Source organism: Thrips palmi, unplaced genomic scaffold, assembly GCF_012932325.1.
Source record: "Thrips palmi isolate BJ-2018 unplaced genomic scaffold, TpBJ-2018v1 HiC_scaffold_18, whole genome shotgun sequence".
NCBI lineage: Eukaryota > Metazoa > Arthropoda > Insecta > Thysanoptera > Thripidae > Thrips > Thrips palmi.
Genome location: NW_023144627.1, coordinates 8316061 through 8334188, shown reverse-complemented (window position 1 = coordinate 8334188; position 18128 = coordinate 8316061). Strand labels below are relative to the sequence as shown.

Genomic DNA, 18128 nt, shown 5'->3' with positions numbered 1-18128 from the left:
GGAGGGCCATTAGTGTTTTCAACAAAAGGACATCTAATTCATTCTTTGTTTTTACAGCATTTCTTTTTCTTTTCAATGTCACGCGTGCAGTATAAAGGTCGAAAAGAAACCTCATTCATCAAATTCCACACACGCACACAGACACACACGCGGGCTCCCTTTCGGTTCCTTTTTTAGCAGAAGCGTGAGTCAACGTTGGCCCGACGATATCGGTCGATCATTGGCTGCGGTGCCAGCATTTTGAAATAAACGGCCCTAACTTCACACCACCGCTGTCGCCTAAGTAAAACATCGCAGCATCGCACACAAGCAAAGTGGAAACATTTCCAGATATTATCTCCGTTTTATGTGTCCATCCCTCGCGCCGTCTCTGTCGCCCAGCTTTCTCTCTCCGTCTGATACAATAATCCAGCCGGACCACGGAGAGAGAGAGAGAGAGAGAGAGAGAGAAAGAGAAAGAGAGGGAGCGTGGTTTCGTTAATTGCGCATCAAACAAAGACGCGCAAGTTTTAAAGTTGGGTTTCGTCAGAGAGAGAAATAAAATATCTGGTCTGTTTGGACGGCGTGTTGTTGGATGCGGGCAGCAGCTGCACGGTGGTCTGTATTCTCGTTTTATGATTTCGGTTGATACGTGCTTCGGGCACTCTGTCACCTGGACGGGTCCGAGCCCCGGTGCAGTGCCAGCACTCGGACGCCCAAATTATCAATCAAAAATCCCCTCCGCTTCTGTCGTTGTCGTTACTGTTGCTGTTCGTCGCAACGCGTTGGATGTTCGCGCCTAAATGCGTGTTGTTTTTTTTTTCTCCCCGGCGGTGAGAAATATTCACGTCATCTGGGTGCCAAATGGGGGCTCGTTTGGGAACAGCTTCGGCACAGCACCCGATGAGCGCGTCGCTCCGGAGGGAGGGGGGGGGGGCGCCACGCGACGCGGCTTGTATGGAGTGGAGCCGATTAGCAGAGTGGCGGGGAGGGGGGGGGGGACGGCAGCGCGCGGCGGGCCGGCAGTGGAGGGGGGACCGCGCCGGCCGGGTGGTGGGGGCAGCGTGCCGGCCTGGCCCCGCCTCCGGGGCGGAGTCTGCCGTGGCGGCGGGGCGCGGCGGGGCGCGGCGGCCAGCATCCAGCTCCGCGGCGCGCTGCCTCCGCGAGGCTTCGCCACGCCGGCCTACGCCGGGCCAGCCTCAGTAGCCAGCAAGCCACGGCACGGCGGTCGGGCCGCGCTCGGTGTGTTGACGACCAGCGGGCCTCCACGTGCGTAGCGCGAGTGCTCAGTGACAGTGCCATGAAGAGGAGGAAGTCATGAGAGAGGGCGCCCTAGCCATGACGACGCCGTCCACGCCGACGGCGCCCAGGAGGACCATCGGTTTCTCCATCGACTCGATCGTGGGGCGCCGGAGTCCGTCGCCGAGCCCGGAGCCCGGGCCGCTGATGCTGGCGGCGCGCGGCGGCCCGCGGACGCCCAGCCCCGACAGCCCCATCAGCCCCGGGGGCCGGAGTCCCATCAGCCCCGGACGCAGCCCCATCCGCAGTCCGTCCTCCGCGTCCGAGACCGATGACGGCGACCTCCACCGGCCGCAGGGCCTCCAGGGCCACGTCGTGTACCGGCCCGCCGCGCTGCCGCCGCCGCTCGGCCCCGGCACCGCCTGCTTCCCCGGCATCCACCCCCCGCCCCACCCCCACCACCCCGCCGCGCCCCCGCACCACCCCGGGCACCCGGGGCACCCGCCACTGCTGCCCCCGCCCATGCCGGGCTACCCCCTGTACCCCTGGCTCATGGCGGCACGCCACGCCAGGCCCTTCCAGCCCAGGTTCCTCGGAGGTGAGTCATTCATTCATTCATTCATCCATTCATTCGTTCATTCATTCATTCATTCATTCATTCATTCATTCATTCATTCATTCATTCATTCATTCACTCATTCACTCATTCACTCATTCATTCATTCACTACTGATGTGATGTTCGTAAACAAACCATCAAACTGCCTGCATGATGGCAACAACGGCTCGGGAAGTGTTCCATTACGTTCAATTCCGTGCTGTGGGATGCAGCACGGCGGTGACAACGGTGCCACTACCATCCACGCTCGGCTCCGTTCGCTCCTGTCTTTCAAAGTTAGCCAGACTCAAAAGCAGCGAAGTATTTTATCGAGTTGGGTGCGGCCAATTTTCAAATAATTGCTGCGTTTTCCCCCTTCTGCATCATATTCGTCCGCAGGACGCTCAAACTCCTTTGATTGGCAACTGCTCAGGAAGCGGCCGGTTAGCCGAACACGTCGAAGAAGTCGAAGAAGCGGCGGGGAGGCGCTCCTCTTTTCCAGAAAGAGGGGCGTTCTCTCCCCGAGCTCTCCGAGCCTCGTCCTTGTCACTCGTAATAACCATAGGGCCACCTCTTTGGGGCCAAAAGCGCGCGCCCGGCCGAGACGGCATCGCCCATTTGACAGATTAATTTCTGCAAATGCGATCTCTGTTGTGTGTGTGAGTGGGCTATTAGCGCGGGAGGACGCAAAGGAGGGGCGTGCCGTGGTTGGGGCCCCCGCGGCGGGGCGGGGTGGGGGCGGCCCCCCCTCGGGCGGGGCGCACCCCAAAAGGGGGCCCCAAAGGGGGGGCTCCCCGACCCTTTGGCCGGCCAAACCAAACTCAAATTACAGTGTGTGTGTTTTGACACGTGAATAAACCATCGTTCTGCCCATGGGCGGGAGCCGGTCGTTACCTAATTGGTGTGTGTGTGTGTGTGTGTGTGTGTGTGTGTGTGTGTGTGGCCGTGTGAATGACATCTGACAGCTGCTGGCCCGTCTGCAAAAATAAAACGGTTCGAAATCCAAGCGCCACGGCGACGGGAGCTTCTCGGAAAGGCGTCGTGAGCACGAGAGCTACTTTGTGCACCTCGGGCGGTGCTTCGTGCGTTCGGAAAGGAGGTCGCCGTTAGGGAGCGGCAAATCATTTTCAACTACCGAAAGGGCGCGTTGAAAAACGACTTTTAAAAAAGGCGTTTCGAACGCGGTGTTGTTTGTGATGGGGGTCGTTTCAATTAGCTGTGGTCGGGACTTGGGGACACAGTGGGCTTGGAAAACGGTCCCGTATCGGCAGGAAGCTATAATTCTATGCCGCCTATGCCGACTATGCCGGCTGCGCTCCGGAAAACGGCCATTACGGTTTCGGTGCGCGCTTCTGGTGAGGGGCGGTCCCTGTGTAGTCCAGTAAGGCGGTTGCGAAAAGGAACCCTGCAGGGCCACGGAATAAGGCAGTTCGGTAGCGTTATGACATGGACTTTGAATCTAGGAACTGTGTCCCAAAAAAATCCAAAACAAAAATTTAAAATAAGATTTTAGTTTGGATAGTTTTCGTTTTAGGGACGGCCCCCGCGGCCCCGATCCGATAGTGCCGTGCCGTGCCGGACTGCCACGGAGCTGGCGCCTATTATAGGCATTACCAGCACAATCAAACTGTCAGATTCGTTTGATATGATTACAGTTTAGGTTGCTGGCTGGCTCTGCCTGCCTCCGGCCCGCCCCCTTGCTCTCCCGCCCCTTTGCGCCTTCGGTTGTCACCAGTCACATCAGCGCCTCATTTGGGCCTAGGCGCGCTTGCTCCCACAATCGCAATCACCGACGATTGCAATCGCTTGCATGGATTGTAAGGAGCCGTCGTCAGGACAATTGAAGAGCTGCCTCCTCGCTCACGCGGCCAAGGAGGACAATCAGTGAGAGTGGAGCGCAGCGGAGCAAAGGTCAAACGCGTAAAATATTTTTCAAATAACTTTGAAATTTTAATTTCAAAGTAGTTTGAAAATTTCTGGTATGTAACTATTTTTTTTTACTTTTTGAAGGAAGACAATCATTGAGAGTGGAGCTCAGCGGAGCAAAGGTCAAACGCGTAAAATCATAATTTTTCAAATAACTTTGAAATAATAATTTTAAAGTAATTTGAAAAATTTCCGAAATGTGGTTATTTTTTAACTTTTTGCGCGAAGAACAGATCGCGTGCCGCTCTGAGGGCAGAGCTTGCCAGCGGGTATGAAAATGTCCCAACGCAGCCACGCAGTGCCTCGCACGGCAGGCAGCCGGCGAGTAGGACGGACAAAAGCCGGCCGCTTCGATAGTAATTGAAAACGCTTTAATCCCCGCGCGCAGCGAGGAGCACATTATGGAAATGCGGGCTCTTTCCACACTGCTTACACTCGAATAGAAAAGTCGACGCAGAGTCGCGACGCGTACTTGTAGTTATCAAACTTTGGCTGAATTTTACTGGAAGAAAAGTTAGAATTTCAGTGAGGAGTTACTGGCCGAAAGAAAAGGGCGACTACCAGTCATTGACATGCTAATTGACTAACTCCTTCATTTCGAGCGCGTGGTACTCCAGACGACCGCATTAGCCTCACAGACGTGTGTCAAGCCTACGACCTAAAAATAAGAAACACCGCGAAAAAAAGAGGAAGATAATTTTAAAATCCACTCACCGCTTCGCGCTGCTGTGGGACGCGGAAAAAGTTAATTGAGCTGCCACACTGGCAATCAATTATTCTGTAAGCAAATACGCTCGTTGTCTGAACGATTGCGATCAACAATTAGCGCTCGACAATACTTACTCAATCCAATCACTGTCGCCGGGACTCGAAGCCGGGCCGGTGATGTCCGTAATTGAACATAAGTCACACGCGAGGAGGTGTTGCACAAGCCAGGCCGTTCCAGGCCGCCGACGCGTCGGTACACTGTGGGGAAGGCAGTCACCGACGACACCAACCCCGGCAGTGCTCAAAATAAAAAAGGGTTTTAAAAAAAAGAAAAAATAAAAATTGCAATTTTGCCGGCGGGCGGTCTCGAACCAGCGACCTCAGTCAGCGATCGGGATTAGGAGCCGCATAAAGGCGAGTGCTCTCCACTACACTCGGCGGGCTTTTCGAGCGCGCGATGACGGACGACCCCATCGCGGCCCCGCCTGCCATTGGCAGCCAACTAGAGGCGCGAACACGTTTACGGCCTCACACTTTGACGTGTGCACCAAATAGCGCGACCGCGGCGCGCCCTGGCGAGCACTGGCGCGCCCTGGCGGCCGTGGCACGTTCCACTTTATTCCTCAAGCCGAGCCCCGCCGAGCCCGGCCGGGCCGGGCGGCGGGCAGAGCGCGCATGCACCGGGAATCTCAAATTAGCCTCAAATTAAATTATGAAGGACAATGCGGCCGCTCCTTGGCATGCCGCCGGCCATGCCGCACGACACCGCAGCCCCAAACAAACTGGCAGTGTTGTTGTTTGTTTTTAATTTAAAATTAAAAACGAATATAAATGTGATTTTTGAAAAGTTAGTTTGAAACGATTGTAGAAACGAGTTTTAAAAAAATCAAGATTTTAGCTTTAGATAGAAACGATTTGAAATTCGATTTTTTAAAATGAGTTTTCAACCAATTTTTTTAACTTTATTTCAGAAATATGCACCGGTTTTAAGAAAGGTTAAAAATGGAGTTTTGAAAAATTTTCTCCGCTTCCAGGCCCCGACTTCGCCGGCTTCCTGCTGCACCCGTTCCGCAAGCCCAAGCGGATACGGACGGCCTTCAGCCCCAACCAGCTGCTCAAGCTGGAGAAGGCCTTCGAGAACAACCACTACGTCGTCGGCGCGGAGCGGAAGCAGCTCGCGCAGAGCCTCGGCCTCTCCGAAACACAGGTGAGCTTCCAGTGGGCCAGAACACCGGTGGGGGCGGTAGAAACCCCTGACGCGTTTTGGGCTCCAGAGTCGCTAAATGGTACTCGAAACGAGCGTGTGACCCCACCTATGGATTGCTCTCCGAACGAGGAATCCATTGGTGGGGTTACACGTTCGGTTCGAGCCCCATTTAGCGACTCTGGAGCTGAAAACGCGTCTAGAATACTGGCCGCGCCCTTGGCGCTCCGCGTTAAGGTCTCCCGGGTAGGCCAGCCCCGCGGTGCGACGCACCGCTGTGCGGCGGGTTGCCTGCCCCAACTTCGCAGGCGGCGTGCCTCGAGACACGGTCCCGCATCCCAGCGACTTTTCCACATTTTTTTTGCCACTTAACACGACTAACTCCCAAGCACGCCCTGAGCACGGCCGCACTGATTCAGTAATGAACATTTTTGCGGCGTCGCGGGTTCGAATACCGGGTCTCGTCGTTTTGTTTTGCGGGATTCCGCTGGGTGGCGTGAGTGGATCGAGGGGAAGGGGCACTGTTAAAGACGTTTCCGAGGTAATTGGCCCCGATTCACGCCTTGTTGCTACAAGGTGAGAAAAGGCAGACCTAGCGCGCCAGGAAGGGAAGGGGCCAGCAACGCCACTCCGGCACCGCCCTCTAGCTTTCTATCCAGCGCTTCAAAAAGGGTGTCCCTTTCCGTTGCGAGCGAAGCAGCGCTAGACCGTCCGGTGGGTGTCAGCAGCCATGTACCGGAACGACCCATTGGCCGGGGGTCGTCCCTCGCCGTGACTAGTGGCTACTGCACTGCAAAGACTCGAAAAAAAAGAAAAAAAACCGGAGTCAATTTATTTTGAAAATGGCTCTGCATTTACTCCCAAATTCGTTTAGTGTTGTTACATGAAAATTCAGCTGTGGCAAGTATTGGTGTTTCGATTATTCAGTTATTTCCGACCACAAAGCCAAATTAAAAGCCTTTGTGGCCAAACGGGTCTTGATGTCGTTCTGCCCTATGCCAGACTCTCATCTTGGCTTTGGAAGGAAAAAACACCAATACCGGTAGGGCTTGAATTTCACGTAAAATGAAAAAAATTGGGAGTCCTACTGTCGTTTTTGGCAGTGTCCCAGGGCTTCCCCTATGCTCTTCGCTCCGCGTCGATGTACACGCCATAAAGCAGGCCCGGCACCGAACAAATCATGTCGCAATCAGAGAGAGAGAGAGAGGGGGGGGGGATTTATGCAACAGATTAACAGGGAAGTTCATTGGGTGGGGAATTAGCAAGCAAGCCGCACGATACATCGCTAACGTGTGGCAAAAGTAGTGCCAGCGCCAAACTTGCTGCAGTTGTTCCATGAATGCCTTTCGAACCGTTTTAAACTGCTCAAGGCGATGGAGAGGCTTCGCTCTGACTCAGCACTCAGTCGACGGCGACGGCCGAGCGCTGTTCCGGTTTGCAAGCGCGTTGTTTTAGCTCTGCGCTGCTTTCCCGATCTCCCAATTTATCTGTTCCGGTCGGGGCGACTCTGGCGGGGGGGATTGGCGCGAAGGCGAGGCGGGGCAAAGGTCAGAGGCAGCCATCCATCACGGGGATGATCGTCGCCAAATCCCACAGCCACTTTCGCACTCGCTGTGGCGGCGCGACGGACTGCCGGCAGGGAGCGGCCCGGCCACCCTCCCAGACCCCTATTTTTATAGCCACAGCGACGCGCATTAGGCAAGAAATACATATAGCAATTGCCCAGCGAGGCGAGGCGGGCTGTCCCCTCCCCTCCCGGGTCGTCCGCGTCGCGACGGGTGGACGCCATTTTGAAGCATTTGTCGCTGTTAGCCTCGCGTAGGCCACTCCCCTGCCGATGCCTGCCAGCTCGGTCTGCCCGGCCTGCCCGGCCAGCCACCCCGACGAACCAGTTTGGCGACCATGGGAACAACAGACTTCAATTGTACGAATTACGCTAGAGTTCATTCACGGCTAGTCGAGCGGATAGTTCCTTCTTGGGACCACGAGGCGAGCCACGAGGGTTCTATTGGTAGTATCACGAGTTGCTTCGAGTCCTATTGGACGCACTCTCATCTGAGAAATCATTCATGGCTTGTCAAGCGGAGAGTTTGCTTTCAGCGCACACTAAATTACTGCGAAGTTGTTTTTTTTGCGCATGAGCTATGCACGAAACTGCCTGCGTTTCAAAATGCACGAATTTGTTCGAATTCATTGGATTTGTGCACCGAAATTCACAGTGATTGCTCGTAGAAAGTTTGTGACGGTACCGAGGAGACCGAGGACCGCCATGCGCGGCAATCGAGTTTGTTTATTGCGTAACGAGCTTATTATAGCGGCACCCTCGCGGCCCCCTCCACTCCCTCTCCCCCCTCCCCTCTTCCGCCAGCAGCGTAACTCTGTCATTACTGAAATAATTTGTCATCCGGTAGTCATGGGAGCCGCACGGGCGGGCACCAGTGAGCAGCCATGATTTTCACTTTGAATAGCGCTTTTTTTTTGTTTTTTTGTATTGTTATTTTTTTTTGTTGGTTGTATTGCTATATGGTTATTCGGGAAAGCCGCCATGGCTGAGTACCAGTGCACTCAAGCAGCCCCCCCCAGAAAAAAACTTTAAAACACATTCAAATAAACGTTTAAAAAACATTTTTTTAAAACTATTTGAAGAAGCATTTTTTATAAACATTTTAAAAAGCATTGTAAAAATTAATTTTAAAAATCATTAAAAAGGGCAAAGAAAACCAGAATTTGAACCAAAAAGAATACAGACACGTAGAACCAAATTGGTTTAGTCTAGCGGATTCCACAGGACGCGATAAGTTTCACGCCGAGTTTTCGTAAGTTGGCACGCCGTCCGGGTCGGGACGCGCGGGACGCGGCCGGGATGATCCGAATAACAGGCCCGATAATAGCAGAAGCGATTATGGAAATGATGAAGCGGGCTTTTCGGGGTGTGTGTGCCACACGGAGGCACACTGTGGCACGCTGTGGCACCGTGGTGGCCAGCACAATGGCAAGGCAGGGAGCGCTTGCCGCCGCTTTGCTGCCCCTGCAGAGTCTGTCTCTCTCGCACCGCCAGGGGACGCCCCATGAGTGCGAGAGAGACGGAGCATCGGCCTGCTGATGGGAGGGGCGGCATGCCACGGCGGCCCGTTAAGTGAGTGACATTACCCGTCCTGAATACCAAGTGGGGCCTACAGTGGGCCTACAGCGCCTCGGGGACGACTTAGCCGGCCGCAGCGCCGCGCAGCTAACCCTCCAAAACCAAACTTTTAGCCGAGCTTTTTTTTTTCCGTCGGGGGCGGCAGTGGAGTAGTTTATTGTTTGCTTGCTGTAACTTACGTTGCAAACGGGGCCAGAAAGGGTGATTGATTTTTTTTAAAAAAATTCCAAAATTTGTAGGCTTATATGATATAAGCCTTTACATGGCATGGGCGGTAGCGCTCGAGAGACATTTTTCCACACACACACACACACACACACACACACACACACACACACACACACACACACACACTGCAGAATTTCCCCCGTTTCCTCCGCTCGTCTCCATATTTCCCTCCTTCCGTGCGCCATGCCATGCTGCTGCTGCAGCGGCGCGTGGGTGGTTGCTTCACCGCGGCGGCCATGCTGTCACCCCATTTTCTTTCCAAACATGTCCTTAGAAAGGCAAACACCGCCACACTCCACCACTCCACTCTCTCACACACAGACGCAGACACACTCACACACACACGGACGCATTTTCCACGCCCCGCGCGCGCTTCGCTGGCCGCGCAGGCTGGCCGGGCTGGCCTTGTAAATGGGCGGGTAATTTATCGCTGCGAGGAAAGGTCCCACCCGCCGACACACTCTCAAGTCTGTATGGCCGGTAACGCCTTCCTGCCACGCGCTCCAAAAGGGGAAGAGGCGAAAAAGACCGAAAAAAAAAACCCACACACACTAAAACTCTCGGCAGAAAAGAAAGACCGTTTAATTGCCGGGAAAGTGTTGCGGGGTCTTTTTTACTGCTGACAGTTTTCTATTAAAAATTTAAGGGGCGAAAAAAAACCATTCAAAATTAGCGCCCGAAAAGTAGAAAGTTGGGCTAAATTTTTTGGAAGTTGGCAGCCTTTCTCGGTTTCCCAGCGGCGACGGCCCCGATCGTAATAGGCTGCAGTGTCTAGCCTCGCGCCGGGCAGACTTACAGTGGGGGACCAAAGTGTCGCCAAAGTGTAGCAAAAAGGGTCTCGAATGAGGGGGCAGCCTAGCGCAGCCGGGCCAAGCTTGTTCCCAACTCCCATCACTCCCCGAGCGTGACCGCCGGACCAACTTCCAGCCAGCCAGACCGAGCAGCCAGCCACTGCCAAGTTTTTATTGTGAGTGCGAAATTGTGCGCCATTCAGAGTAATGACGGCAATGGGGTTGGCAATCGGCAACGTGCATGTTTCACCACAAAAAAAAAAAATCAAGCGGACGCAGGGTTGAGAATGAGTGGTTAAATGTAGCTTTTCGAAAACTTTGGCTGAACTGAGCGGACTTCATACTGGGTCGAGGAAGAGAATAGGCATACGTGTAAACACAATCAAAAGCATTTTATCGTACAAATTAGTGTGTGGCCAGGAATGCTTATAGTGGACAGGTTCTTCGGAACAGTGAGCTGGTCCTCTTGAACAGTGAGCTGGTCCTCTTGAACAGTGAGCTGGTCCTCTTGAACAGTGAGCTGGTCCTCTTGAACAGTGAGCTGGTCCTCTTGAACAGTGAGCTGGTCCTCTTGAACAGTGAGCTGGTCCTCTTGAACAGTGAGCTGGTCCTCTTGAACAGTGAGCTGGTCCTCTTGAACAGTGAACTGGTCCTCTTGAACAGAGAACTGGTCCTCCTGAATAAGACAACTGATCCTCTTGAACAGTGAACTAGTCTTGCTGAACAGTGAACTGGCCCTTCAATCGTAACGAAGCCCTCTGACTTCTCCGCCCGGGTTCACGACAAAGTTGCACCGATGGCTGGTAACGCTTCGAACAGCCCCCACAATGTCTTGCTGAACTGCTCCGAGATAAAACGGACGACCCCAGCGGAAGCCCTGCGGAAGCCACCCCCTCGCTCGCCAACTTAGTTGCGACCGAGTCGCGTTCCGGCCGGACCGTCCTCAGTCTTTACCCAGTGATTGAGCTATTTTCCAGCGCGCCATAAAAGCCGTCCACAGTAACCACCCCATTATACCACCCTCCCTGCTCCTTAGTAAATGATCTCCTGGGACCCTCGAGTGGCGGACAGTAGCAGTGATAGTCGAGGGGGTGGGAGGGAGAGGGGGGAGGGGAGGGGGAGGGGAGGGGGAGGGGAGGGCTGCAAGAGCGCCCCGGAGACTAGTTATACACTCTTTGTATTTAGATGCGGCAAACCCGCCCCTTCTCGCCCTGCCCCAGTTGCTTGCTCTTTTGTACCTCTCTCTCTCTCTCGCTCTCTCTCTCTCTCTCTCTCTCTCTCTCTCTCTCTCTCTCTCTCTCTCTCTCTTCTATCTCTCTCTCCCCTCGTCCGCTTCGCCCCATCCCCATTGTCTCGTTAGCCAGATGATTGTCGCGTGTGCCCGGGGAGTGTGTCTGTCGTTTATTTTGCTTTCATTTTGCGCCTTTATGTGACGAAATTGGCGATTGATCGTTCGGCTGCGTGTCACCGGCGCGGCGGGCAAAAACGACGCATCTGCCGTCAGCCGGGCCGCCAGTTGCGACGCTCTTCCTTGGCGCAGTCGGACCGCGGAGGTGCGAAACTTGCTTGCAATCTTGTCCCTCTCGAAGGTGATACGGAGAAAACCGCACACAATGCGCCAGGTAGACCGACGCGGACAGACGGCTCGTTATTTTCGTAGTGGATCGGCGGCAGGAGGCGTTGAATGGACTACAACCTCCGCGACAAAATACGCCTTCTGTTCGCCCGCCACCGAAACTGCAGCAGTATACGCGGCTTGACTAAAACTGAGTGCTTCTGACTCAAAAAACGCTCCCTGAAAAAGTCTGATGGAAAATAAAATGGTCGCATATTTTTAGTTGCATTAATCGCAGAACTGAATGGCGGAAAAGGGTTAAGCGGGAAGAGCGCGTGAGGTTTATTAATTGGAGCGATTCAGAGCTCGGCATCAGATAGCGCTGGAGAGGGGGGGGGAGACAGAGACGGTGTGATATTATCTGCTTGTCGGCTCCTATTAGAGAGGCAAAAAAGAGAACAACCGTTGGTGACGAGAGAGAAGGGAGAAATAGCACGAGGTGGTGGCAGTGGTAGTGAGAGTGTCACAGAGAGAGAGAGAGAGAGAGAGAGAGAGAGAGAGAGAGAGAGAGAGAGAGAGAGAGAGAGAGAGAGAGAGAGACAGAGAGAGAGAGAGACAGAGAGACAGAGAGACAGAGAGACAGAGAGGAGGGGGTGGCGATTATGCGAGGGGTGGCAATCAAAATATTATTTCATAGCACGCACAATTATCCGAGGCCCGGCCTTCCCGGGGGTTGGCCAGGAAGGGGTGGGGGCAGGGGCAGGAAAGAGACGGCCCTGGCCCGGGGTTGTCCCTGCGGTGGCGTCTCTGCGTAGCTTTTATTGCGACCGGTGTTACAACTAACTAGCTCCATTTGTGATTTCGGTCGGTTTTCTCGACCTCCAGTGCCACGGCGTGCGCTTGCTGCGCGTCTACTGTTTCAAAAGGACCGTTTCAAGAGGGCTTACTCTGGGGTGGGGGCAAACTAATTTCCAAAAATTTCGATCAATTTCAATTTTTTTTTGTAAAATTTGTAGCCTTTTAAAGTGTAATTCAACTTGTTGTTTTCCCGACATTGAGCGCCAGGTTGCCGGATGACTCATGCGAGCTTGCGTTGCGTGCCCACAGGTGAAGGTGTGGTTCCAGAACCGGCGGACCAAGCACAAGCGCACGGAGCAGGAGGAGGAGGCCAAGCGCACCTCGACGGGGTCCTCGCCGCAGAAGCGGCCCTCGGGCTCCACGGAGTCCGGGCCCAGGTCCACCAGCACCTCGGACCGCGACGGCCACCCCTCGCCCTCCCCGCCGATGTCCCCCGAGTCCATGGACGAGCACATCGACCCGGACGACGACGGCCCGGACTGAGTTCGAGTCTCGGGTTCGAGTACCGGCCGGGCCGCCGCTTTTTGTGCCCAAGGGATTCTGTGATTCGCCCAGCTGGGTTAACATTGTTACCAAACGTGTCAAGATCCTTCCGGAGGGGAGGCAGCACTGACGTTGTGTGGTCAGGCGTTGAGGACTCGTCGCCGAGTTCAACAGTTCCTCAACTTGCGTTGACTTTTTTTTTTAAAGTGTGAAAGAAAGATGGACTCCATGTGCTATTGCGTGTATAATTTATCTGCCTTTATTTTTATTATTTCTTTTCCGATGAAACAGAGTTCCTCTGAGGGGGGACGCGAATCCCTCTCAAATATCAAGACTGCGTTATGCTACTTATTTATTGTTGCTGTGTCTGTGACCGACTGTAGAGAGCATCTACTGAAATTTACTGTCTTGCAGCACTTTTGATGCACTTTTTTGCTCTGAAAAACCTGGAATAATCCTTCAGTGATGACTTAACGATCTCTTCGCAATGTTGACTATAATAGAAAGGTCTTTCAAACAGAGTGTTGGTCCTGTTCCATCTTGCTGCAATCTTTGATTTCCACGCCAATTGTTCACACGTCTTTAGTCATTTTTTTCGTACGAGTGTAATAATTGTAAGTAGAGTTACTGTACAAATTTGTAAAAAGAATAGGTTTTATCTGCATAAAGTTTATCGATACGGTATATATAAGATGGTTCAAATACATTGTGCTACTTACCAAACAGCGAGCCGGTACAATTTCTTATCCATTGTTCATATCTTTTTTGTTCACTCACTGGATACACAAAACCAAAATCAGGAAAAGGGGGCAGGTGGATTCCTCCAATGGATTCCTCGTTTGAAGGGCAATCCATTGGTGGGCTCACACGTTCGGTTCGAGTCCTAGCGACTCTGGAGGTCAAACCACGTCTAGAATTTTGGCCGCCTCCACCAGTCTTCTGGCCAACTTTGCATGCAGTGTGTTCCGTGTTTACAGGGGAAAATTTCCCGCCATGAATCACCTCAAGTACTCCCTGATGATGAATCACGCGTTAAGACGGAGCGGCTCGGGTAAACACCGCCTATTCAATCTATCGGGCCGAGGCTAGACAAGTCGGAGCCCCCATAACCTACCCGAGGCTGCGGCCGGGCTGCCAGCTCCACTGCCAACGACACCTGACGGGCATCCTCTACTTACGTATGCACTAATCCGTTGGGGATAATTTGAAAGCAAAGCATTACGCCCCAAATTGCTGGTAATCACTGCTTCCATACTCAGTTGGCCGCTGACGTGGCTGGCCCCTCCCCCCGCCACGCCACGCCAGGCCACGCCAGGGACCGGTTCGTCCTCCACAGACATAAACTAGAACAATACTCGAGTCAGCACCAAAAACAGCAGTTGCCGAAGCCGAACAAGCACCGCTCGGACCAGTTCCGAATAAATCACATTTAATCAGAGCTTGTGTTGTTTTTAATCTGCTCAAGGCGAGCAATTGTTCACATTTAAAGGCAGCCTACTTTCGTTTTTTGTTGCCGGGGCTTGGAGCGGCCAATGGTCGTTAATCGAGTATCATTAATACCGTATCAAGATTGCCCCTCCCGCGGGACGCGTCCCGAGCTCCGGTATCTCTCCTCGCGCGATCAGGCCTTCCTCCGTCAGATATTGATTCAATGGCGTGAACAAGACCTTTTCGGGCAGCGTTCTGGTTCAGTCCAAAGGTCGATCGGGGTCAATCGGGATTTAATTACCATCTGACAAAGGACAATGCATGAGGAGGTTGTGAGTACGTAGCAGAAGGTTGGATGCTGTTTAGTTTTACACTGAGCTGCCCCGTTTGGGTGCCCTTCGCACCGTTAACCCAAACCGCGGCTGATGAGAGGCCGTGCCATTTAAAGATCACTTGAACCATTGCACGCGAATAGTGGTGCGAAGCCCCAGGGAGCGTCCGTAAGCTGCCGGTCTTCATCGGATCGCCTCAGAAGAACGGCGCAGCCATTAACCCGTTCAAATACCGTCGGTTTACGATTGGAGTGTGTACGGGAGCCCCCTCACGCCGCCGGGGACGCGTTCCACCGGCCTCGCCTCCACACGAGCGCTCAGCACCCGAACACCGCCCGAGCGCGCCTGGATGCTTCGGCTGCGTTCGGGTGCTTCGGTTTCGAACACAGTCCCGCCTCGGGGCGCGCGGCGGTCGAAGCGAGCCAGCCTGCATCGCCTGCGTGAAGGCGCCAAGTCTGCGTCCGAGGTTCGCGCCCGTGCGGGTGCGAGAGAGACGGAAGCCGGCCCCCTCGCACGCAGAGCTCGCTGTGCATGCCGCGCCACTTCACACCCGGCCCGCGATATCCCCAGCCATCATCTGAAACGAAGAAATGTTATCCGAGTATCGGGACAGCTTCCGATCAGCTCCACGCGGCCCAGGGCGCCCCGGCCGACCGCTTTCAGAACCAGCAACATTCAACGCTCTCGGAGTTTCCACATTCGTGTTCGGCAACGTGACGTCAACAAGCCTACGAATTTTCCCGAAGGTTGCTTGTCCTGCTGCTACACTTCACCTTGCGGTATTCTCCCGTGCCTTCCTCAGTGAAACGTCACACAGCGGCAACCTCGACTGGCGTGCGATCAGCGCAAAATTGTACCAGCCAGCGTGCCGAACTGACACGTCGACGAGCCCCAACTAACAACGTGATATCGCTTATAATGATGAACTACTCTCTTACACGCACACTTGCACACACACACACGCACACACACCAGCATCCCCATCGAATTTTCCGTTTATGCCAAAGTTCACGCCGCTGCTGGGCTGCTAGGCCGGGCGACGCCGGGCTACGCCGCACGAAGTAGGCAGTACTTAGCCGCCACAGGCACGCCGCGTTTATGTCAAGTCGTGTACGAACCCCTGTACTTTGTATCAGACGGCCAACGGCGACGCCCACCGAGGCGGCCGGGCTCGGCGCCGACCGGCCCCTCTGTCTCTCTCGCACCCACGGGTCATCCCGCGGGGCGCCGAAGGGGTGCGAGAGAGACAGAGCGTCGGCCCCGCGCAGCGAAGAGCGAATTAGGTTCGCTTATCACACCAACAGCTTGTAAATGTTCTCCGGGAGGCGTGGCACTGGCGGGGCCGGCCGCCGGGGCTGGCAGGGCTGGGCTCGGGGCGGGACGGACGGAGCAGCCAGCCAGCGCCGCGTTTTTGTGTGAACACTCCGAGATGAAAGTCTACATAAACACGTTCACACTCCCTCGCTCGCTCGGGCCGGTCAATTCATTAGTCGGGTCATTAACGATGGCCTGTTGAGATTTCTTTCATTCCTCGCTGGCAGTCGTTGTTGTTATTGTTGTTGTTGTTGTTTGGGGGCTGGGTCAGTGAATATTAGGAGGAAAATGTGTAAACATGATAATTCGAGCCGGCAGCGGCAGCGGCCTCACCAGGCCGATATTGGAATTCAGAATACTAAAGTGTTTGATCAGGCGGGTCCAGCTTCGGCAAAGGATGATGCGATCGGGGGCAGGGGCTGGAAAGGGAGGGGGGAGGGGGAAGGGGATTCCGAGGGAGGAATAATTACCCGCCGATGGCGGGGAAACCTTAGAAGTGAGCCTGCTTTACACACACGGAGCGGGGCGCCGCAACACGCCACCGTCGAGATATCGATTATAGCGGAACTATCGAGATGCCCCGGACAACGAGGTGCTAAACAGCCGAAAAACGCTGGGACGAGATTTTCAGCCAAACGCCGAATGGGATATTTACACGCAGGATTGAAAAATCTGCAAGTCCTCCGTAGAGTCGAAGGGTGAACCACTCAGCGCTCTGGTGTACACACACTTATCATCTTACGATGGTAACGCGAACGTAACATACGCTGAAATCAAAACATGCGTATTACGCTGAAATGTCATCGTACTACAATCGCAATCAACGTACCTTACGTTGACAACGTGCGTAATACGTTGAAAACATGCGTATTACGTTGAAAATCCTGCGTACCTCACGTTCACATTCGTGCGTATTATGCAGGTTGGAAATTGGTCGTACCTTACGATGGAAAATCATCGTATTACGCACGAAAACCAACGTAAGATGATAAGCGTGCACATGAGTACTACACCTTACTTTACTCATAAATTTAGCATTTGTAAACGATCTATGGCTTTCTTTAGCGTTTGAAACGGCACTCATCACCAAATCGGGCGAAAAACTAGTGAATTTCATCCTTTTTAAACTTCTGAGTATGTAGACTTTTTTACAGGAGAATTCGTGCTCATGAGTACACTAGTGATTCACCTCTCGCGTAGAGTTCACATTTTTTCAATTTCTGTTTCTGTTGGTTTTTTTTCACTGTGTCAGCGGCCTTGCCCAAATCACAGAGGAACACGGCATGGCGCTCGCTAAACGAATTTCCAGCACCGCCCCCATCCTTTGGGTCACCTTTGGGCTTAATTAACGGGGGCCGACCAAAACAACAAAAGCCTTGTTTTGTCTTGTTTTGGTTTGTGTTGCGGCGCGGCGAGATGGTGCACCGAGGCGAGCAGATTCAGCGAGAAATTGGTAAAGGACTCTCTCTCTCTCTCTCTCTCTCTCTCTCTCTCTCTCTCTCTCTCTCTCTCTCTCTCTCTCTCTCTCTCTCTCTCTCTCTCTCTCTCATCTTAAGCGGCAAATAAAATACACAATACGTCACTTGGCTCCCAAACACGCATTCTTGGAGGCAAGGCCAGAGGGCCCGATGGCCACGGTCCATCCCATCCGCATGCAGGACGCGAAGCGAAATCGGAATTCCAAAACCGGAAAAGCGCATTATGCTAAAAAGGTCCGGCGGCCCAGAAAAGTGCCGCAAAATGATGGTATCGCATGCAGGCCGCCCCGCTCGGCGATGCACAAGCAAAGTGCAGCTCGGCGGTGATTGCATTATGTAAGTACCTGTCGCCCTGTCGCCGCTCGCGGCCGGACTGATGAATGTCCAATTTATCGGGCCGCTCAATTTTCGCGACCAGTGCATAGAGACCCGAGGGCTCTTGCGACCGGCTGGGCCGAGAGCATGCGGAGCTTGGCCAAGACACATTTCTTCTTTCTGGATGGTACGTCCGCAAAGCGCTCGCAGAGAAATGAGTGACAAAATGATATTTTTAATTTTGCCGCATGTGAAACATTTTATAAGAGATTGAAATGTCTTTCAGCACATGTTTGCTACACATTTTTCTACCGTTTCTTTTTTCTTCTTCCGCACACAGGTGCGTTTAAGTGTGTGCGTGTAAAGAGGGAAAGAGAGAGAGAGAGAGAGAGAGAGAGAGAGAGAGAGAGAGAGAGAGAGAGAGAGAGAGAGAGAGAGAGGTGTTTATGTGAGTATGTGCGTATGACCGTGCGTCCCCACATCGTGTCCATCACGAACCCGACACCATTTCGCACTGGCAGACGCGGGCATTCCGGATCCGGCACACGGAA

The 18128-nt window shown here is 53.7% G+C and overlaps 1 protein-coding gene across 1 annotated transcript; it reads left to right on the top strand.

Moving 5' to 3' along the window:
• Window positions 1–1194: 1194 nt before the first annotated feature.
• Window positions 1195–13433, top strand: LOC117644676 (homeobox protein EMX2-like). The gene is made up of 3 exons (XM_034384287.1): window positions 1195–1816; window positions 5484–5656; window positions 12477–13433. The coding sequence occupies exons 1-3, from the start codon at window positions 1297–1299 to the stop codon at window positions 12708–12710; spliced, it is 927 nt and encodes a 308-aa protein (XP_034240178.1). The 5' UTR covers window positions 1195–1296; the 3' UTR covers window positions 12711–13433.
• Window positions 13434–18128: the final 4695 nt, after the last annotated feature.